General features: G+C 37.6%; 4 protein-coding genes and 1 pseudogene across 4 annotated transcripts, besides 1 other annotated feature; 3 read left to right on the top strand and 2 right to left on the bottom strand. All coding sequences in view use genetic code 12, as the record gives it.

Annotated features, from left to right (window-relative positions):
- Nucleotides 1-53: 53 nt before the first annotated feature.
- CD36_70050 (sporulation protein, putative) lies at nucleotides 54-1796 on the bottom strand (the record flags this gene model as incomplete). The annotated part of the gene is made up of 1 exon (XM_002421180.1): nucleotides 54-1796. The coding sequence occupies one exon, from the start codon at nucleotides 1794-1796 to the stop codon at nucleotides 54-56; it is 1743 nt and encodes a 580-aa protein (XP_002421225.1).
- A 184-nt stretch (nucleotides 1797-1980) lies between these two features.
- Nucleotides 1981-4155, top strand: CD36_70040 (glutamate-tRNA ligase, putative; the record flags this gene model as incomplete). Its single annotated transcript, XM_002421179.1, has 1 exon — nucleotides 1981-4155. The coding sequence occupies one exon, from the start codon at nucleotides 1981-1983 to the stop codon at nucleotides 4153-4155; it is 2175 nt and encodes a 724-aa protein (XP_002421224.1).
- A 38-nt stretch (nucleotides 4156-4193) lies between these two features.
- CD36_70030 (dicarboxylic amino acid permease, putative) lies at nucleotides 4194-5870 on the bottom strand (the record flags this gene model as incomplete). Its single annotated transcript, XM_002421178.1, has 2 exons — nucleotides 4194-5628; nucleotides 5683-5870. 2 exons carry the CDS (start codon nucleotides 5868-5870, stop codon nucleotides 4194-4196), a joined length of 1623 nt encoding a protein of 540 aa, XP_002421223.1.
- Nucleotides 5871-10646: 4776 nt separating this feature from the next.
- On the top strand, nucleotides 10647-12368 carry CD36_70020 (serine/threonine-protein phosphatase 1 regulatory subunit, putative; the record flags this gene model as incomplete). The annotated part of the gene is made up of 1 exon (XM_002421177.1): nucleotides 10647-12368. One exon carries the CDS (start codon nucleotides 10647-10649, stop codon nucleotides 12366-12368), a length of 1722 nt encoding a protein of 573 aa, XP_002421222.1.
- A 4416-nt stretch (nucleotides 12369-16784) lies between these two features.
- On the top strand, nucleotides 16785-18873 carry CD36_70010 (annotated as a pseudogene).
- Nucleotides 16785-18873: a sequence feature (incomplete sequence, apparent frameshift, probable pseudogene;~Similar to C. albicans YRF1, (HPR5)).
- Nucleotides 18874-23010: the final 4137 nt, after the last annotated feature.

Here is a 23010-nt window from a genome sequence, read left to right as displayed (position 1 = left end):
ATCGCACTTTTTTTTTTCTGTCGGTTAACAAATACTAAGGAATTATATTAAGCCTAGAAAAGATTGAGAGAAAGTTCAAATAAACTAACCAGCAAACTGAGTGTGATGATGGCAATAATCATCCAGGTTATTCGACTAGAGCTTTTCTCATCCACATACTCAATAAATTCTAGGAAGACTTGAAGACGGTCATTCAAGACTTGTACACGTTGATCGAGTTCCAAATATTCTCTTACGCCATTATATAACGGATGCAATGCTGGCTCCATTGACCAAAAGAATTCTGGTGTGTCCAAAATTGAACTTGACAAATTGATATCTACTCTAATTTTGAGTAGTTTACCCTTCTTTTTAACTAATTTCACATGATCTATTCCAATTTTCCCTGAAAGTGCAAGTTTTTTTGGAAGTTTTGAAATGACATGTAAGGTTTTCACGATTCTTGTCTCAAAGAGTTCCAACTTTGTCAGTTGTGCTATGGCATATGACATGGTAAGCTTGATCAAATGGTCGGCGCTTCTCAAAGTTATCATGTCGTTATAAATCCTTGGACGAAGGATCTGATGATCATATTCATAATGGAATTCCTCGGTCTCAATATCTTGTTCATCAATGGGGTTGATTAGCAAGTCTTTGTCTGAAAAGGCTAAATCTGCAAGAATATTCTTTTCATGGATTTCTGAGAAATTCCAAAACACAATAACACCAAATTCAAAAACAAACATTTCTGCATGGTGCTTGGACACGTCCTGGACAGAAGCAGACGTAGAACCCGGGACATTCTTTTTGCTGTTGGTACTTTCATTGTCTTCACTAGCCCTGCTAGTTTCTAAAGGGGGAGCAAAATATTGAGGTTCTGACGGTTCAAAGGGTGTATTGCTATCGACATTTTCGAATTCCGGATCCATGGAGTAATTATTTGCGTCTTCGGGTGTTTCTACGCCAGAATAGTATTCGTAGAGATGAGTTTTCTGTTCGTTTTTGTTGATCATTGTCTCCATGTATTTGTTTTTGGCTAATAGTTTTGCGGTATTATTTGATTTAACTCGGACACCATCACTTCCTGGTAATAAGGGGAGTGCATAAGGTACGTATAATGCCTCGTCATATAGCCTTGGTTTCACTTCATGCTTTTTACGCAAAAACTTTGCTACCTCGGTTAAGTTGAATTCTTCACATATAAAATAAGCGGTCATTCGGCTAAACTCTTCAGCTCGTTTTTCCTTTGGCATCAACTCTGCTCTTGAGCGCATCATTTGTGCTTGTAATTCAGCGCTGGCTGTCTCGTGTGCAGAAGACGTTGGGGGTGAAGGCAGTCTTTGGTGATCAGGAATCAAAACCAATTTCTGGGACGTTTTCGACGTTCTTGATGGTAGTGATTGAGAAAGTTTGGGGATGCTTCTTATATTTCTTCTTGGTTCTGCTGCATATGAGCCTTGAATGGGTGGTGGCGGCGAAGATGAAGAACTACCATAGCTTTGCCTGGTTAATCGAGGGGGTAATCTACTCAACCCGGAAGGAATATCACTTGACTTGCTTAATAATTTGTCTACTGAAATATCAGTATATTTATTTTTGAATCGCAGTTGTAAAGCATTGAGATGCTGCAGTTGTTGGAAGCTGTAATTGGAATGTTGTTGTAACTGTTGCTGTTGCTTTTTGTAGCTTTGACCAGCAAATGGAGCTCTTGCCCCTTTGACTTTATCGCTTCTGACATCAGTAACAAGAATGGAAGGAGACCGTTTTGCTGTGGGTCTGTTAGATGAAAGTCTCGTGCTATGAGAATTCCCACTCATGGTACCCTGCAAACTGATAACCAAGATTGACGATAGCAAAGTTACAAATTACAATAGACAGCTGATTATTTGTCACGCTATGCACTACCGGTACCCATTGAAAAAAAAAAAAAAAATTTTTTTTAGCTGATAGTTTGCGATACATTACATACAAGTTTTCTTCTCCAAATTCTCTGACTATACTATGTCATTCAGTTTATCTGTTGCCGGAAAGGCTCCAAATGTTCCTTATCCTGTATTAATTGCAGTTCAATTTATCAACTCAAGTGATGTTGATGTGTCGATCCCAATTGAATTTGTTGATGACAAAACCGTTGATTCTAAGGAATCGATCAAATTGGTTACACCAGGTGGAGAAACTTTTATTGATCAGTTAGATGCTTTGGATTATTTGTCACAAACTTTACCTGAATTGTTACCGGAAAGAAGCAAATCCCAGGAATGGATCAAATTTGCCTTGACCAAATTGTATGTCAAGAATTTCAAAGAATTGGCAGTTGATTTGGAAAAACTTGATCATCACTTGAACTTCCGTTCATTTATTGTTGGCTACCAATACTCGTTAGCCGATATTGCCATTTGGGGTGTTTTGAGAGCCAATGCGTTGATGGGCTCGGTTATCAAAAATGGTGTTTACGCTAATATTTCCAGATGGTACAATTTGTTGGCCGATGACAAAAGATTTGAAGGTTCTGTTGAGTTAATGACTAAATCATTGGCAGAATTGAGAAAAGCTGCTAAATCGGCCAAGACTGCTGCTGCCGGTGGTAAGAAGGAAGCCCACAAGGCCAGTTTTGAAATTGACTTGCCCGGGGCTGAAATGGGTAAAGTTGTCACTCGTTTCCCACCAGAACCATCTGGTTATTTGCATATTGGTCATGCCAAAGCTGCCGTTTTGAATGAATATTTTGCCCATAAATTCAACGGTAAGTTAATTATCAGATTTGACGATACCAACCCAACTAAGGAAAAAGTTGAGTTCCAAGATTCTATTATTGAAGATTTAGAATTGTTGGGTATTAAAGGTGACCAAGTGACTTACTCTTCAGACTATTTCCAAACCATGTACGACTTGGCTGTTAAGATGATCAAAGACGGTAATGCTTATTGTGACGACACTCCAGTTGACACCATGAGAGAACAAAGAATGGTGGGTGATGCATCAGCAAGAAGAGAAAGGTCTGTTGAAGAAAACTTGAGAATTTTCACTGAGGAAATGAAGAATGGGACTGAAGAAGGGTTGAAAAATTGTTTGAGGGCCAAGATTGATTACAAGGCTCCAAACAAGGCGTTGAGGGATCCGGTTATTTACAGATGTAACTTGACACCTCATCACAGAACTGGCACTGAATGGAAGATGTACCCAATTTATGATTTCTGTGTTCCTGTTGTTGATTCGATTGAAGGGGTCACCCATGCCTTGAGAACCAACGAATACAGAGACCGTAATCCGCAATATGAATGGATGCAAAAAGCTTTGGGTTTGCGTCCAGTTGCTATTTGGGATTTCGGAAGAGTTAACTTTGTTAGGACTTTGTTGTCAAAGAGAAAGTTGCAATGGTTTGTTGACAAGAATTACGTTTCCAACTGGGATGATCCAAGATTCCCAACTGTTAGAGGGGTTAGAAGAAGAGGTATGACAGTTGAAGGGTTGAGAAATTTCATTATTTCACAAGGTCCTTCAAGGAACATTATTAACTTGGAGTGGTCAGTTATTTGGGCCATGAACAAAAAGATCATTGATCCTGTTGCGCCAAGATTCACTGCTGTTGATGCCAAGAACGTTGTACCAGTGAGATTATTAAACGGGCCAAAAGAACCATACACTGAATCGAAACCTAAACATAAAAAGAACCCCGAGGTTGGTAACAAGGATGTTATTTTTGCTGCTCAAGTTTTGATTGACCAAGAAGATGCTGATTTGAGTGAAGGTGAAGAAGTTACTTTTATGGACTGGGGTAATATTATTGTTTCCAAAGTCAACAAAGAAGGTGATGTTGTTAAATCAGTTGAAGCCAATTTACATTTGGAAGGTGATTTCCGTAAGACTTCTAAGAAGATTACTTGGTTGGCTGATACCAAAGATAAAGTTGAAATTGATATGGTTGATTTCGATCATTTGATTACTAAAGACAAGTTAGATGAAAATGACAATTTTGAAGATTTCATTACTCCGGAAACTGAATTCCACACTAAAGGGTTTGCTGATTTGAATGTTGGAAAATTGAAGGCTGGTGATATTATTCAATTTGAAAGAAAAGGTTACTTTAGAGTAGATAAGCCATATGATGGTAAACCGGCTGTGTTGTTTACTATTCCAGATGGTAAAGCGGTTTCTAGATACGGTGCCAAAAAATAGCGAGAATACTTATAGAATATGTACCTATATAACACCATTCAAGCCCATAACCAAGTTAACTTTTGCCAACCTTTAAGTTTTGGGTAAGGAGGTTCGGGACGTTGTTGGACGTCAAAGAATAAAGGTTTCAATGGGACATCATAAGGAGTCTTTAATTTTGTTTTCCAGAAGAGTTTGCCAAAGGTGTAGAAGACCAACACAAGGGGAATAATAAAATAAGAACTGAAAAAGGTGGAAAACTGCCAATATCCTTTAATAAACACTGGGAACCCGCCAGTTAGCAAGAAAATGATGGCGAAAAACAATGAATAATAAGCGGCAAATTCCCCTCCAGCAAATTTATAAGGTAAATCATCTCTTGTATAACCTTGAGCCCGCAATGCTCTGCTCATGCTTATGTGATTTATGGAGATGATACTCCAGTTGAGCAAAGTGCATGAGGATGTGATGTTTTGAAACCAGCTGAAAACTGCTGCCAGGGTGGCATTCGCGGTCATGTATGCCAAGGGTAAGAATGAACAACAGAATGCCACTGCAACATATGGTAAGCCATAGTTATTGACTTTGAGGAATATTTTTGGGAGTTGGCGTTTGCTAGCAAGGGCATAGATAATTCTACTTGATCGAATAATATCCAAATTTGCTGCAGATAATGCAGATGTCAAGACCACTGCATTAACGATGTGTGGCAACACTTTGATTCCTGACCGTTGTATTGCGACAACAAATGCTGAGCCTCTGGCAGTGCCATCGGGTTTACTGATTGCTGGATCGGTGTGAGAAACAATCATTGATAAAACCAATACGGTTGTGAAATAGAGGATGGCAATTCGATAAAACACTCTTTTGGCAGCACGATAAATAGCTCTTCGTGGGTATTCCGATTCTCCAGCAAGAAGACAAACCGATTGGATCCCTGAAAATGTGTACACTGCCGTTCCAACGCTTTTCCAGATCCCTAAGAATCTTCCTAATGCACCAGTAGCGTATCTTTCTGAAAATGGGCCAGGGTCTTTCCAGTACCGGAATCCAAGACGTTCGTGGTTGGGGGCGCCGCCCAAGTCTATAACCAATCCAACAATAATTAAACAAATGACCAAAAGTATTTTCAAAACCCCAAAACAAAACTCGATTTCTCCGTACCATCTGACGTTGTATGAGTTGATGACGACTATGACGATTCCAAATATAGTAACAAACACTGCAGGACTTAAGTCTGACCAGTATGTCATGATAAGAGCGACGGCTGATAATTCGGTTGGGATTACTGCCAGGTAGATATTACAGATTCCCATTGCGAATCCAAGAGAATGGTCAACAAAGTGTTCTGCGTGTCTGATATAGCCACTGGTGATGGGCATCAAACAAGTGACTTCGGTAACAGCAATTTGGTTTGCGCCAATGACCGTGGCAACAAAGATGTAAGAAATTATCATTCCTAATGGGCCTGCAGTTGCTAATGTTCCTCCGGAACTGTATGGGGTGTTAGTATAACCAAGACCGAGATATATGGATGGAAAAACATACCTTAAGAATAGACCAGTTCCAATAACACCCACCAAGGAAATCATCAGAATCAATCGGGAACTCAAAGACAGGGATAATCGAGAATCATGGTAGAAGATTTCATCAGCTTGTGATTGTAAATCCACATTTTCGATGGTGTTTACTGAAGTTGAATCTTTGGGAGAACCAAGGGTTTTATCCATTGACATGTCTGATGGTGTTTGTTTGGTGAATGGAAGAAAATTGTGGACATTATTTGGATATATATAGTGGTTTGGTTAACTATTAAGGTGCAGATGGACTTGACAATTACGTTGTCAGGTCCAATTCTATGGATGTATTGTTTGGGAAGATTTAGTAATCATATTTGGATCGACGCTAATTCGTTGAATGTGCACGAGACACAAAACTGATAGGACTGGTTGTGAATGACAACAGGATTTGAAAATGTAAAACATTCAGTTATATGCCAAGAGGAGTTAGCATACCAAGCAAGTTGCTATACCTTTGGGATTCTTGATTGGATGAATATTCCGAGAAGTATTTTTTTTTTTTTTCGGCTAAAATTCCAAGGGTTTGACGGTTCATGATTTTTGAAATTCAACTTGTGGCTAGTACAAGGTTATTTTGACATCACAATAAAAGTTTTTTTTTTTTTTTTACCATTGTTTTAGTGGGAATTAGTAGCCGATCTATGTTACAAGAGAAAATCACAAATTGGATGAATTGGGCTGGTGGAATGCCCATCAATGGATGGCAATGGCAAATAGATGGTTGTGGTTTGGGAAATGCTATTAGGTTGTGTTTTTTTATTCTTGTTTTTATAGAACAACAAATATGTATTTCCATAGGTGGTTCAGTTTTTCATCTGGAATGATAGAGATTCGAATTTTTTTTTTGCAATATTTTTGAACGAAAAGTTGCCACAGATGTATGAATTTAATGTTTGTTTCTCAAGAGCTTCACAAGATGAATATAAAGGCGTCGACTTGAATTGGACTATACTTTCTGGACAAATAAGTACCCAAACTGTTACCAATGAGTTATTTTCGTACGTGGTAGTGATTTAGAGCAACGTTGAACCATATTGTTGGCTGCAAAGGAATAATATCCATCAAACAAGTTGACACAAAGAAATGGAAATAATCAAGGCTTAAAAGTCAAGAATTTGGCAATTTAATATGCTACAAAAATGTTGGTGTGTAAGTGGGGAGCCAAGTGGGGAAGAACTAATTGGAGGATCTTCGGAAGAAATGAAAACTATTAGGGTATATACCCAAAATAATACAAATTACGATTGTAAAGGGAGAGCCAACTAATCTTTTTGGGGAGGTATATCTTCTAATACATGCAAAATAATAGAGTCTGTGGTTGGGAGAATTGAATATTCAAGACTCAAATTATCCCAATTCAGTTAAATTGAATGAATACTTACTAAACCGGGATTTTAGTTAAGCTGGTTTTTAGTCATTGTGTTACTAAAAACTTTTCTTAGTTTCCAATCTCATCTTAGAATAGTGAAAAAAAAAATTTTCTCTTGCTAATGTGGAAGAAGAACCTGGTTTTTCATAAATGATAAGGAATACCATCAATCATGCACACATCTATAGAAAAGCGTATAGTTTAGATCATCCCATAAAGCAGATCAATAAAACTGGATTATATGCATTTTCTTTTTTGAAAGGAGTAGAGATAGAGTTATTCTATATGCACGATTCTTTAATATTGATAGGAGAATAAATAAATCATTGTTTTAACCAGGGGGTGCAAAAAATCCCATCGAATCTTGTATTTGTTGTGGCGATGATTAGAATGTACTTGAGTTGTACGGTTTTACCTCAATTATTTATGTGAGAGTATCGGTAGGATATTATTGGACTAAAATAAGCTATAAGAGTATAACTACACAAAAACACGCAAAGATATATACTGAAATGGAATTTTAGTTTTCAATGTTTCAGCGACAGTAGAAGAATAGATGTTACATATGTTAATCGATGTAACCTAATTTAGTTGTTTAGGCATATTTGTTGGGAAATTGAAACAAGAAAAAAAAAGTTGGTGGGGGGTCTGTATTAAAGTTTACCCCTTGTTGTCTTGATGACTTGCATAGATTTGTATGTGAGCAGTGAGGAGGAGGGGTGAGTTCATTAAGGCGGGCCCTTTGCTATTTAAACTACCCCTCACTCATCATATTTGTCTAGACCTTGACGTGATGAGAATTTTGCAACTGCCAACTCTTAGTGTTTGCCATTCCACCATCAGAGTGCACAATTACATCTTGGATTGGAAGCAAAAACACGACACGACCTTTTCTTCCATCACACACAAAACCAGTCCTCTACAAGTCTTTGTGATAATGGGCAACTATCATTTAGATCAATCAAACAATTAATTGATCAACATTGTGATCTCTTTCTTTTTATAACTTATCAATACCATCAAATCCTTTTAAAGTTTTGTATCCTTTTTGGGTTCTCCATCTGGAGTAATTTTATGGGGAGAAAATGCTACAATTTTCGAGAAACCGCAGCTTTTATCTTATCAGCGACAAGATAAATGCGGATGATAGAATTTAAATCTACATTGTTATTTACATTTTGCAGACTCATAAAGAAGCCAGCAAAGAATAATATCGGTACGTGAAATGGACATTGAACTCCGTGAAAGACTTTTGAGTCGTGTAATTAGACTTAATTAAGAATTTGGAGAAACAATGATGAGATTGACTCCGGAGTCGCAATTTCTCTTTACAAAAATGAAAAAAAAAATTTTTTTCTTGGGCTTCTAAGAATCTGCGCATATTTTTTGTTGAATCCAGATATAGTTACACAAAGCAGAGAATCTGCACACCAACTTAATTTAGAGTTCAAGTTTCAAACTCCGTATCGTATATGGTAGCCAAGTATGGTGATTATTTTTTGTGACTCTGGAAGTTGATTAGCAAATGTAAATGTGCGTGATTGTTCTCGTTCAGTTCACTTGCTCCACATTTATCAAGTTTTCTCCGTTTCTTGTGGTTGACAATTCCTTGAATGGAGTGCTTCTACAAAGGTTGAGGGAGGGGGGCTGGAAGAGAAAAAGTGGAGAAATGCCAATTAATATTTTCATTGACTACACCGAAAAGTCTTGGAATAATAATATCAATCGACAACACTCCAAATTATTATATCAAATACTAATTGACAGCAACTGTTACTAGACCAAATCGTCCAATCAAGGAGTACTGCAATTTATTTTTATCGTGCCGGGAAATTATATATTCTAGTATCTCCAGAAGTTGATTACAAGGTTGAACTAGAGAGAACAATTAGTCATTCATTCTGACGGCATTGACGGGTCAGTCTTTTGGATCTGGGTGTTATCTATATTCCAAAACTCCACAAGAGAGGGGGGGGGCATACGCCATGCTTAAAATAAAAGAAGCTGCCATCCGATTTTGTTGCAAGAGGTAATTTGGCTACTGTGTATAAACCCTCCTGACACTGCCTTCCATCCCCTTTAAAGAGTTGCAAAGCAAAGAAGCAAAAGTGATAATCACTTACGTTGTCAAGGAAAAACTCGGAGAAATATAATGACTACCATACATGTGCCTTGACGTAGCATAAACAAATTAGTCATCCTGATTAATCCGAAGCCACATACGAGCAAACCTGGCCAGGATATTAGGCAATTATTCACATATTCCCACACCAGCTTCAAAGCATAAATCGTATGTTTCAAGTTTTAGTTTATCTCCATAAAATCGAATGATATATAATGAAGTTTAAAAGCTTATAGTTTTCTCTGGATAGTTTATATGTAATGCCCTTCTTGTTATACTACCAGCACTACCAATCCATTTGTTCCGTACAATAAGCCAGGTGTGTGGGAAAGAAGGATATAATACGAATAAATAGTTTGTGTAATTTCGCATGACTAGAAAATTTAATGTGCACGCCAATCATCTGATAACCATGCCACAAAATTGGAGGAGAGAGATAATATTGAATTCATTTTATTCTGCGCAATTATATGTACACCCCCGTCCTTCCATTCCGCTGGCACCAACTATCGTTCTATTCTCCCCCCCCCCCCCCGCACCCTGGAAATTACATTGACCTGACAATCTCTTCCTAACCCAACAAAGCAAAGAGTTTTATTACACATTTCCCACTGCCACTACCGCGCTTATGGATAATTATTTCTATCACACACTTTTTTTTTTTTCTTGTCATTCTTTTTTCTTAGCATAATAGCCACACACCAACCCAACCATTGAGCTTTTTTGGCTCCAAGGTGTAAGCCAACCGAGTATTCTTTTGTTGAGGCATAATTTTTATTAGGCTGTAGTTGGTAAGAACAATGAGTAATTAGTTTTTATGTATGAGAACACACCACAAAAATTGTAAATTTCACGCGAAATGGAAAACTCCACGCCCCCCTCCTTTCCTTTTGCACCCCCTCTTTCTTCTGGAAAAGATTATAACACAAAACCATTAGAGCAATTAAAAAGAAAAGAGGAAGATAATATTTTTTATTACTAAAAAATAATAAAAGGACCAACAAAAATTGAAGAAGAAGAATTTTCACATTTCCCTAATTAAAAGTGCATTAGTAATAGAGATTATATATATACCCACCCCTATCCCAAAGACCAGTTATATACAATTTTTTATTTTTTATTTTTTACTTTTGGTTGTTTCTCTTTGTTGTTGTCTTTCTTTTGTTCTTGGTTCTTATCATCAACGAAAATCATATTCCTCTCTAGAAAGTATTTCACATCCCCTTAAAGAGAGAAACAACTAACAACCACTAGAGGTAATTTTTATCACAGTTTTCTTTGTTTCAAAGGGGTAGTAGATAAGAACTTTAAACACAAGACAAAGGAGAACAAAGAGCAGAATTTCCACACTTATCTATCACAGTCCGCACATATATAGACAACATTCCAACTGGATTACTAATCTGTTCATTTTTGTTACATAAACTATAGCATATCAATCATGTCTACCACAATAACAGAAAAAGGAACCGCTGTTTCTACCGCCACACCAAAATCAATTAGACCCTACACAAACTTGTTAACCAATACTCCCAACTACTTGAAACATGGGTCGTCTTCTGAATCACTTGACTCAAATGCATCTACCATTAAATTCACAGCATCTGTGTCGCCAACACCACAACCACAACCACAAGTGCGCAAGAAGATTCAAATACCAAACTATTATGTGCCACCTAAAGTGAACATTTCTGAGAGTAGTACTACCGCCACAGAAGACGTTGTTAGACCATCAACTCTAATTCGTAAAAAGTCGGGTGAGATTGTCAAGTCGTCGTTAAAATTGTCGAGTCTATTACAACGTTCATTATCCACGCCGCAATTATCAGCAATGGGAAATAAAGGCAGCACGAGAAAGTCGGTTCGTTTTGCATCACGATTAGCCAATGTCAAGATGTTTGATGGTTGTGATTCTCCTAGTACGGTGTCGTTGGCCAATTCTCCATGCACATCTCCACCATGTGAATTTGAATCTGGATTTGAAGATGTTGATGTTGATGATGAAGTGTATACGTTTTTGAAGAATAAGCCCAACCGTCGTCGTCGCCAGGGATTTGAATGGAATTGGGATAAACTGAATAATTCATCCTCCTCGTCAGATGATGAAGATGATTACTGGTCAGCACCGAAACAGCTTAACAAAACCAACAAGTTTTTGCCAAGTTCGGGTGTTGGTAAGACTGCACCAAGAAGTTCTGAGTATAGATTGACTTCACATAATATTCCCAAAATGGTCAACTCCAAGGAATCCATTGTTTGGTTGCCTTCGGCATATGTGTTAAAGACAGATGGTAAGACTTTTCTTTATGGGTTGGTCAATGTTCAAAATTTAGCATTTGAAAAGAAGGTTTTCCTTAAATTGACATTAAACAATTGGAAGACTAGTGTTATATTTGGTGGGCAAGCAGTGATTAATTATTTCAAATCGATCAGCGATAAGATTGATCAGTTTAAATTCAAGATCAGTTTGGATGATTTGATTTCTTCAGATGGTAAGAATGTTCAATTACAAATGTGTATCAAATATCAGGTTAATGGCACTGAGTACTGGGATAATAATTTTGGCAAGAATTACCAATTCCAGTTGACTCGTATTGATAGAAATGTCATCAACAATAGTTCAAGTACTTCTGTTGGTGGCAGCAAGACTGTGAAGAAAGATGATGAGTTTCCTCAATTTAATGAATTGGTTTCTAAATTAATGTTACATCAACAAGACACACAAATCAAGAAGAAGACAACTCTGCAACGCAATTTCGAAGATCTTATCAAACCAACAGTATCACGTCCAGTCTTGAACAAGTCGTATTCATCAAATGATATTGTTGGTTCTACTACAAATCAACCAAGGCCAAGATATTCTCAGAGACATCAACGCAATCATACACCCACCACTTCTAATCTCAGTAGACCTGATTTTTCAAGTTTAAGTTATGCTGATTTGTTGAACAATTATTGTTTTGCCAATAGTTCAACCACCACCCACAACAATCCATTAGTATCCTCGTCTTCAAACAATAGTTCAATTTCTACATCGCCAATACCATCTATTTCATCTACATCGTCGTCTACACCAAGTACTCCGATTTTAGCTCCAACGTGTCTGGCCCCACCATCCACCGCATCTACATTCCATTCATTTAGTGATTCAATTCATATTTAAAGAACAATCTTATAATTCTTTTCTCATCTGTACAATTTTGTTTAGTTTGTTTTTTTTTTTTTTAATGTTTGCTGTTTTTTAATTCTTGGGTTTTTCGTTACATATATAGCTTTATAAAACAATATATATAAAATGATAAAGAGAGTGTAGTACAACCGACTAGTGGTTATTTGTGGACCAGAATCAATCCCTAGACGAATTGATTACATATCACATATCCCTGATGTCATGGTTGAGTCATAATAAACCAGAAGTTAGAGGGATTCTAGTTGAGGCGTAGGGTATGCATTGAATAGGGGAATGTTAATATCAAGACCCGCCTCGAGCGCGGTTCCCTCGTTCCGTTATGGGCTTGGCTGGATTGCAGTACCAGAGAAAGAAAACAAGGCAATTAAGGCCAACCCTAACTATTAAACATGGCGTGGTTTTTTTTGGTTAGGGCATGCATGTACGTGTTGCAGAAAATATTTTGGTTGGGAAATTATAATCGAGAGTATGTGTTCGTATATTGATATTTTGTTAACTCTTGCTCAAACGATAACTCAATTGTGGTTGCTAGGGCTTGGCCGGTAGACAACACCAAATATTGTCATACCACGGGGACTGGGTGCACATACATATACCATACGTTTTCCCCTGCTGTCTACAACTTGTTCATAAGACAAGTGCATCGGCCATGTCTCCTTGAAAGTATTTTGAGGAATCTGTTGACCATGGGTTTCGTACGAAAGGAGTGTCTGTGTATTTCCGGTCTTGGATCAATCGTTTGAATGATAAGATGCACCCTTTTATGATTATCATGTTTTGGTATTTGGGAATGTTCTTTTGACTTCCACGGGGTGCCTTTTTGTATTTAATTTTCGTTGGGGTTGATTTACAATTTCAGTTACAGATATTACTGTGCTGTACCTTACTAACAAACAATTCAATAGCGATCCAATTTTTTTTAGAAAATTGGAGGTATTAGTTTAGGGTTTTAATATACATGATTTACTTGTTATATGTATTACAATGTAGAGAAAGCCTACTCTGATGATCCTAAGCTAAGTATCGGAAAATGAACTCTATATTGGGGGTTGAAGCCCATTTCATTAGCTTTTAGTGGAATAATCGTGCCAACTAGACGGAACAATCATGACGTATAAACAGATTGGTTTAGCATATAATGGTCAGGTACCTTAATTTACTAAGAATAGGTCGTATGGCTGGTGTATAATCACAAATACAATCTGATAAACGCTGGTTCGGCATTAAAATTGTTAGGATTATTCCATTTGAACCTTTGTATACAATCTAATTCATAATGGTATCTCTTGTCTCCTATTAGTTCAATAATGAGTATTTTGTGAGATAATGTGTTTATTCTTCGACACACCGTACAATTGTCAGGAATGTATTCACTTGGAGGGGATAAATATTGTTCATCTTTTCAGTAAGGCTTGACCACTGAATCTTTCAAAGGAATATGTACGATACACAGACGTAGTACTTTGATCGTAGAATGAGAATCAAACGAATTGATTGTCCATAACAGTAAATAATATATTCAGATTGTTTCTTCACAATGAACAGATGATTAATGGTCTTAACTAGTATCTTTGATAATGCACGTTTCAATCCATAACATCTATTCAATTGTATTTCTAAGTAGAACCAGACTTTAACTGTTTGATGCCTCACGTGGGGTGTATCTTGTCGTCGGGGTTTATCTGCTTCCTTTTAGCAATCTCTCCATGATTTTATTCGAGCCCGTGTATGTTCATTTGAAGTCAGTTTCTGAGGGGCAAGGTGGGAACATTGGAAACGCAGGTTAACTGGGTGTCAGGTACAAGCTTTTGTGGACATGTTGTTTGTTTTGGCCAAGATTTCCGACATGTCTATTTCGTGAAAACTTGAGCGAACCAAAAGTTAGATCTGAAATTAAAACTCGAAGATCTTTGAGATTTGCGTGTGGGCAGACGAAAACTAGAATATTGATTTGGTCCGATGAGACCAAAAAGAGGAATTCTGCAGTAGTAGTTTTATGAGCCAGGAATAGTCAACAAAGGATTGGTTGATAAGTGGTCTTCTCATTAGAGAAATGTAGATGTTCTTGTGGGAATACAGTCTCTGATGCTTTTTTGGTCTATTTTTGTAGAGAAACTACACCAAAAACACACAAACAAATTACTCTAGGGGTAGATCAAAAACCAACCCCTTGGCTGAACTCAAATACATACGTAAATGACATTGCATCGGTACAAGCTCCCATTCGTAGAACATCTAGCATCAGTACAAGCTCTCATCCGGTATTAAGGGGGTGACAAGCGTCCCCAAAATAACTTGATTTGGATTAGACATACGTTTTGGAAATGGTGCACGACCTATGATTAACCCAAAAAAAAAATTCATCACTTCAAAACAATTTATCGCAAACAAATGGAATACAAAGCACACATGTTGGAATGGCAAAGTCACTAGAGCCAGATCATGTTGAGGAATCGTTTGGTGGGTCTACTACTCAGGATGGTCACTTGCTGGATATCTCCCAGAGTATCAGTAAGCAGGTGGGATTACGATATACTCGGGTTATACGTTTAATGTGAATAGAGTTTGCGTTGGGAGTTTGATTGGCCATCTACCGCTACCCGCGCATTTTTGACCACATGTGCTAACAAAGTTTGTTAGCTTGACCACATGTTTTTTTCTTGACCACATTTCTTGACCACATGTTTGTTAGCACATTATAGCTCACCCAATTTAGGTGCTAGCAAAAAAGTAAGGGTACCATAGGAATCTACATAACTCAGGGAGATAAACTATATAGTTTTTAGGTTTATAACTTTAGTATACACTGAGTTGTTGTTGATCAGATAAAGGTTAAAAATTCAGGGGCCGGAGAAAAAATGATTTTCTTGTGCGCACGACCCGAAAAATCAGAATTTTTTGAAAAACAGCGATTTTTGGTTGTTTTTGGAAAGACGTGGACGGACAACCAGGAGAGGTGGTACACTGATAGTTGGTAAACAGTTAGCTAGGTCAATGAATTTGTGGTTGAAAAAGGAAGGGTGATTGTACCCTTTTTGTGTGGCAAGTTATTAATGATTTTCTTTGACCACACGTTTTTAGGTAGCGCCGAGTTTTGACCACATTTTTTTTCTCTGCTTGACCACATTTTGGGTAGCGCCAAAGAGCGCAGATTTGAAGGGCACTGATTTTTTGACCGCAGGTTTGACCGCACATTTTCTTTGAGCACACATTTTTTCTTTGACCACAGATTTGACCACTGATTTTCTTTGAGCACAGGTTTTTTCTATGAGCACTGATTTTTTGACCGCAGATTTGACCGCACGTATTCTTTGACCACAGGTTTTTTCTATGAGCACTGATTTTGTTTTAGCACTGTTTTTCTTTGACCACAGGTTTTTTGACCACAGATTTTTTCTTTGACCACAGGTTTTTTTTGAGCACATCTTTGGTAGCACTTTTCTTTGAGCACTGATTTTGTTTGACCACTGGTTTTCTTTGACCACAGATTTTTAACCACCACATATTTAGAGAGCACATATTCTTAAAAGCTACATCTTTTGTTGTATTGTAGATAGTGGCACATGAATAGGTGCATCTTATACAGTTGGTGGCAGCAATTTTAAGTTTATTTTTGACAAGAAAGTTGGCCCAAAAAAGTTTCTTAGAGATTGTTGGGAGTACTGTTTGGTGATATTCTTTATATTTGTTCTAATTACATTTACATAGTTTTATATTAGTGTAGAAGAACGAACAAACTCATTATATCCAATGTAATACCGTTGTATTTGCTGGTTATCAGTATTAACACTGAAAGACCCTTAAAGGTTTTTTATCTAGACACAAAACCAATATATATTCAATCTATAACATTTTTTCCGGATTAGGAAACGACCAATACCAGCACTCGCCGGTTTTCTTTACAACTAATTCAATAGGGGCGATTTTGTTGATTAAGTCGTTCAATTTGGTTTGCCAGGTTTCGCCACGATGTTTTTCAAGCATCTTTTCAACGTCTTGTGGATTCAAAGTAACCGAGCCATGGTTGTAGTCGTCTGACAAATAAACAGTCACATGTCGGTACCCGACAATGGTGTTTTTTTCTCTGATAAGAATTTGAGAAATCTCTTTTGGAACAATCTTTGTGATTTTATAGACACGCAGCAAGGTTGTTGATTCTGGTGTGATGTTGAACCCATGGGTGGGTTTCAATTTTTTTGCTGGAGGTTGACTTGGGACAGACGAAGGCAATGTTGAGGGAACTTGTTGGTCGTCGTCGTCACTAAATTCAATATTGTAAATGTCGGTTTCATCAGGCTGTGATGACGAAGCCACGGGTTGATCTTGTAACTTTGCAGGATGAAGTTCTATAAGATGGTGGCTAAGATAAATCACGAGGAGGTCAAGTACGTGATTAAAATGCGGTACCTTAGACAAGGTATTTCGTACATGGTGCGTAATTATATTCAAATGTCACTGGTAACTGAAGTTATCGAAAAGGCCCAAGGGCATCACTGGATGAGTGCTTACAACTCGTATGGTAACACTGGTGGTTGGGATACCTATCATAGTACAACGATTCTGATGATAATGAGACAATTTTTTTGCGTTGTACCAAAAATATATCGGTATTGACGTTGATCAAAATACATCAAAGCTGTTAATTCTGAAACCAGTTAAACCTCCTTTGCGTCTTTGCAGTAGCTTGCAGCTTGAAGACATTGAACAAGCAAAAATTGATTGTGGCTACCAGCAGAAGGATTTTGATCAGGAAAAGTTGATATTGGAGATATGTTGGTCTGGTGCAAACAGCAGAGCTATTGTTGCACCTACTGGATTTGGGAAGACGTATCTCTTTTTGGTTCCTATACTTGCTAATAAAATAATGAAACGAAGGGAAGGTGGCAAAAGAAGAGTGAGTTTTTTGGTGTTGCCGTATAATGTTGTTGCAGTTGAGTTTGAAAAGCGAATGGCAGAGTATGTTAATGTGATTGGTGTTAGAAATCTTAACTCGTTTGATGGCAGTATTGATTTGGTTGTGGGGACAGTTGAGAGTTTAACAAAGCTGAATGTCAGTGATTTTTTTTTGAATTTTTCTCAGAAATATGGTCAACAGTGTCAGCTCTACCGATGAGGCGCAGGTGTTGATTGAAGAAAAAGAATTTCGCCGGTTGAACCGAGTGCACTACCGGATTTTGCATTCATTTGAGAGTGCGACGTTGCCGCAGAATTTTGCAACAGAGATGGAGAAAAATTTGTTGGCACCGAAGGTGTACAATACTGTGAAAACTGAACCTAATCAAAATGTTTATGTTGAAAGGGAATTTATTGGAGAGGACAAGAAGAGAGTTGGTTATTTGATTGGTGTTGTCAAACAATTTTTGGTGAGCAATAGTGATGGTATTATATTTGTGTACTTTTGCAATCTTGAGACGCTTAAAGAGATTAGTCAAGAGTTTGATGATGCTGTTGTTATTCTGTCAGAAACGAAAGATATCAAGAAAGCACACCAGGATATATCAAAGACACGTTTGATTCTTGCTACAAAAGCCGCTTCAGTTGGTTTGGATATTTCTGGTATCAAGCTGATAATTTTTTATGAAACATTAGCGACTGTTCCGGAGGCAATTCAGGTCATTGGCCGGTTGCGTGGGAAACCGCTGTATGTTTTATTTCTCTCGGCTGATGATGAAGTATCTAACGGAAAACTTGTAGTGAGCGAATGTTTCAAGAAACAAATGTGCGAATTTTATGGTTTGGAGTGGGGTGATCATCGCAATTGTTGTGGGCAACCGGCAGATTGTACTAAAACTATTGTTGAGCAGATGAGAAATGTGACAGTGGAAGTGTGTGGGAAGAGGTGCAGGTGGAGGAGAGTATGATGGACAGAGCCAAGTTCAAGTTGGGTGAAATTAATGAAAGATATAAATTTATTAAAATCGACACACTTTATAAATGGTTTGGATTCTATTTAACTACTTTGGATAATAGCCCAGTGGTTCGTGTTGAAGGTGTGTGCAAGTGGTGCTTTATGTGCAATGAAGGTTGTTCTCCGACATGGTGCGAAAGACGACAGATTGTTCATGTGAGCTTGGCGTGTCGAGTTATTTTTGGTCAAATGAGTGGTGATGATGTTTGTGAGATTGTTCAACAAGGGCTTGGTGGGTTGCAATTGGAATGGGTGGTCAAGAATGATTTAGATACAATGATCAATGAATATGATAGTAAACTCTTGCATTGTACCTTTGTTGAAACAAGTCAGTATCGTTTGTCTATTCAGGTGCAAGTGTTGGATAAGTTGTATTGCAAAGTGTTGAAAAAAATTGGGAAATATGAACCTGAAGAATGGTTTATGAAATCGCTTGGAGCAAATGAAAGTATGGCACCTGATGGGCAGAATTGGAAAGAACACGCTGCTGAAACATATTTCATGGCACCTCGTGGGAGAGATATGTTATGTAAAAAATGTGGATGTATTAACAAAGATCATGATAATTGTATAGGGGAAAAAACTATTTTATGATATTTGATCGTTGGTACAGTAAAGGTCAAGTTAAAGTGTTTAATCATTGGATGCGGGCACTAATGCGAGCAGAGGCTGTCAATCTACATCAACATGTTATGGTGGCAGTGTATCAAGAGGTGGATAAGGAATTATTTTTTTTTTTTTTTTGTCGTTGTATATTAATATATGTGACATTATAAAAGGAGACGTAGTGCGGCAGGTGATGCTATGTGAACAGCATTTGGCAATCTAATGGCAGTTTGAAATGCGAATGCCCGTTGTGTAAGTTAATTGTCAGTTCTATTGTATAAGGTATAGTGAATGCCCAGTTTGTATCTCGTTGTGAAAGCTGGTTGAACAACATGTAGTATCAGTGGTTTATGGCAGTGTGAAATATTCTAATGCAAGCTGGTATGTATGAAAGTTGGCAAATCTGTTGGATTTGGTGGTTCAACAACACGTAGTAACTCAATGGCAGTGGGAAATTCAACATAAATTGTATAAGCTGCTGTGTGTGTGCCGTTGTCAATGCTGTTGTTTGTCAGGCAGTTGTAGAAATCATGGTCGTGATGGACAGATTGAATGGGCATTGCAACATGAATTGTGTAAGCTATTGCAAATGCCCAGACATGTATTTCGTTGTGTTTTCTAGTTGTCGAATTAACATAACAACAGAGTGTAGTTTCAGTAGTCAATGGCAGTTCTGGAAATCATTGCAAATTCATTTTTGAATGGCCGTGTGTAAGCTGTTGTCATTTCAGTTGTAAATTCTGGCTGAGTCAATAGTCAATGGCAAAATGAACTGTCAGTTGGTGAAGTGAACAAATGAATAGCTGACCTAGACAGTTGGTGCAACAGCAAATGAATAGTGGTGAATCTCAATTCAATGGCAGTACAATTGTGGAATGAGTTGGAAAAACTGGGAAATCTTGCAAATCTGGCAAAACAGAATACATTGCAAAATTGAACAACTAACAATAAACACCCTGAAAGAACTGTGGCAGGTTCAGCTGGAGTTCAATTCTGGAAATTCAAAAATCTAAGCACTTGGAAGATCTGGGAAATCTGGCAAACTGAACATCTGGGAAATCTGAACTTCTGATAGTCAGAACTAGAACAGCATAATTGATTGAAGATCTTGTTGTTGTTGGTGGAAAGAAAAGTGGTGAAAATTTTTTCTTTTTTTTCTCAACGTGGCAAAAAAAAAAAGTAGTGCAAAAAATTAATGTGGGGAAAGACACGAGGTGCTCAGTGTAGACTTAGATGGGGTCTGTAGATTGGCAGGGTCTTGATGTAAATCACGTATGTCTAACAGCCTAGGCTGAATTATGGCAGTGGCAGGAGTGGGTTTTTTAGAGAAGATTTGAAAAAAAAACTGAGCAAAAAAAGAACCAGGCCCTGACATCAAGGGACAGTGGAACAACAGTAGTAAGTGGTAGACGTAAACTAAGCCTTGATAGGGATAGTAGGGGCCCTGTAAATTAAGTTTGCATTGTTTTGGGAAGTTTAAGATTTAAAATTTTAGGTTGAATTGACTGAAAAGTTGAGGAAAAAAAAGACGAGAACGGGAGTTCTGGCAACACTTTGTGCACACAAAAAACTTAAAAAACAATATATAAGCTTAAATATGGACTGTAGGAGGTAGCTAAAGTGAGTCTGCATTGTTTTTTAAAGTTTTGGGAGTAGAGTCTTAATTTTTTGAGGTAATTTTACAAGAAAACTAGCTCAAAAAATAACATCAACTTGCGGTGAGGTAGAGTTTCAAAGGTTTAACAGAGAGCTTATCAATTCAGAGTCATTGTCAGAGTAGTGAGCTTATTGTTTGGAAGTTTAATTAAAGGTGTTAGAGTGTGTTGACTGTGATAGCTATGAAATCTGGGGTGTGGGAGACACGCGTCACAAAAAAAAATTAGTTGGTCAAAAAAATAGTTGGCAAAGAACATCACTTTTCTTCTTGAACAACAAATTGACAACAACAAAATATTCAATCAATCAGTTATTCAATCAGATGAAATGAAGTACGAAGATACGACTACTACTTGAACCGGAAGCTGTGCACCCAGGGGATAAATTACGAATTCATGAAAAAGTCATTTCAGCTGGAAAAGACAATTTGAAAGAGATATCAAATCAGTGGGTGCAAGCTACACCAGGAATGGAGAGAGGAGCAAATTCAAGCAAGTTGTCTAATTGAAACTTGTCAAGTAGGGAAACAAACTCAAGAAAATTGGAAATGTCAATCAACAGTCAGGACATGGGAGTCAGACAGTGGAAAATCACGGATGGACAAGCGCAGGGCAAGAAATGATTTGGGTGGAAGATGGGTGCAGATCAAATTCAAAAAAATAAGGGATTGAGAAGTACTGTGAGTGAATGGACAGACAAGCTATTACAGGTGGAAGTAGGAAAGGATCAGAAATGTACATACGTATGGATAGACAAGTTATTGAAGTGGATCAGTGAAAGCACGTCATGAAGATGAAATTCATGGAATCTATTTCAAGACAAAAATCAAGAGAGTGAGAAGGGTTAGAAAATCAGAGGAATAACATGGGCGGGGCAGAAGACAGGCAGGCAAATTGGACGAAAACCACGGATGGCTAGCAGGGCAAGTCAGGGAATGGGTGGACGATGAATGAAGAAGACAAGTTGATGGGAAAGAGAGAATGAGTGATATACGCTGAATGATCGATCTGTGAGGTCAAGAAATGCAACTAGTCAGTCGAACTTGGAGACTCACGGATAGCTAGCCGGGGAAGTGAACCGAGGTCAAGTGATTTAGGTGGTCATAGGATTTAATAGAGCGTCAAGCGAACAAGGATAGGTGAAATTGCAGTGAACCGAGAGGCTAGCAAGTGTAGTAGTAATCACATAGAATAGGAATATATTTACTGCAAATCTATAGAGGAGGAGAGTGTACAAGGGGTAGACTTTGTAGTGTATTTTACGGAAGTCAAGCCGGGCCAGGTTATAGTTGATTTGTAAAGTGGTGTATTTTACGGAAGTCAAACTGCTCGGGGACCCAGTAGAAATTGTTGTAGTAAAATGGGAAATTGAACTTGAACTGTACATGGAAACGTGATTTGAAGATTACGCACATATGGAAACGTGATTTCAAGATTACAAACTATTTTCAAAAAAGCAAACCAAGATTACAAAGTTTTACCAGAACAAAATTTAGCACTTCTTACGGGCTGTAAAAGGGTGTGTATGTGGTTTTGGGGATTGTGAGTACAATGCACCTGGTTTGAGAGTGATCGGAGTTGTGTGTGTAGAGATATGAGCGAAAATAGTAATATTTTGGAATTGCGGAGGTGTTTATAACAAGGGTGTAATGGGGAGCGCGGTTTTTAAAAAGGTTGAAATTGCTGATTATAGAGCATTGATGGCGCTATACTCTGGTTTAAAGAAAGAGATGATTAGTGTTGTATTGACCGAGTTATAGCCTGTTAAAGTCAAAAAATGGTGGTTTTTGGTGATTTTTTTTTGTAATCTTGAGCTCAAAAACGACATTTGTTTGTAATCTTCAAAAATGTATGGGGATTTTTTGTAATCTTCAAAGAAAAATGCGACTTTTTTTGTAATCTTCGGAGGTAAACCGAAAAAAATAATGAGGAATAAATCCGGGGCGAGAAAAAAGATTTGGCGTCAACTTGACAAAAAATCTGAGAGAAAAGTTACTTGAAGTTGAGGGTTGGGTTAAAATCTGTTAACAAAATTAAACAAAGTATCACTGAACAAGGAACAATGAAGATTAGAAGTGATATCAGAGAAGAAGAAAAACAAAACAATTAACAAGAAGAGTCAATGGAAGGTTGGTTTCTAAAAGTTTTATGATTTGTGCAAGTAAAAACGGGGAAAAGAGGAGAAGTTTATAAAAATAAAGTTATTTGCTATGACCTGGGTTCCGGATTTTTGTAGATCTGTAAACAACAAACAACTATGAGTGATACCGAATTTGAGTATAACTTTGAAGGAGTGCAGAGGCTGAGCCAGGAGAGATGGGAAGATTAAAGTTGGGAGATAGCTAGGTAGATCGATTAAGATGGGTTTTGTAGAATATTGTGTTTGGATCGCTCTTTTTCACCGAGTTATTAAGGTGTCAGAAAACAAGGTGGCAGGATAAACAAC

The sequence above is a fragment of the Candida dubliniensis genome, chromosome 7 (assembly GCF_000026945.1).
Source record: "Candida dubliniensis CD36 chromosome 7, complete sequence".
Taxonomy (NCBI): Eukaryota; Fungi; Ascomycota; class Pichiomycetes; order Serinales; family Debaryomycetaceae; genus Candida; species Candida dubliniensis.
Note: the sequence above shows the minus strand (reverse complement) of the source record. Positions and strands in the feature narration are given on the sequence as shown.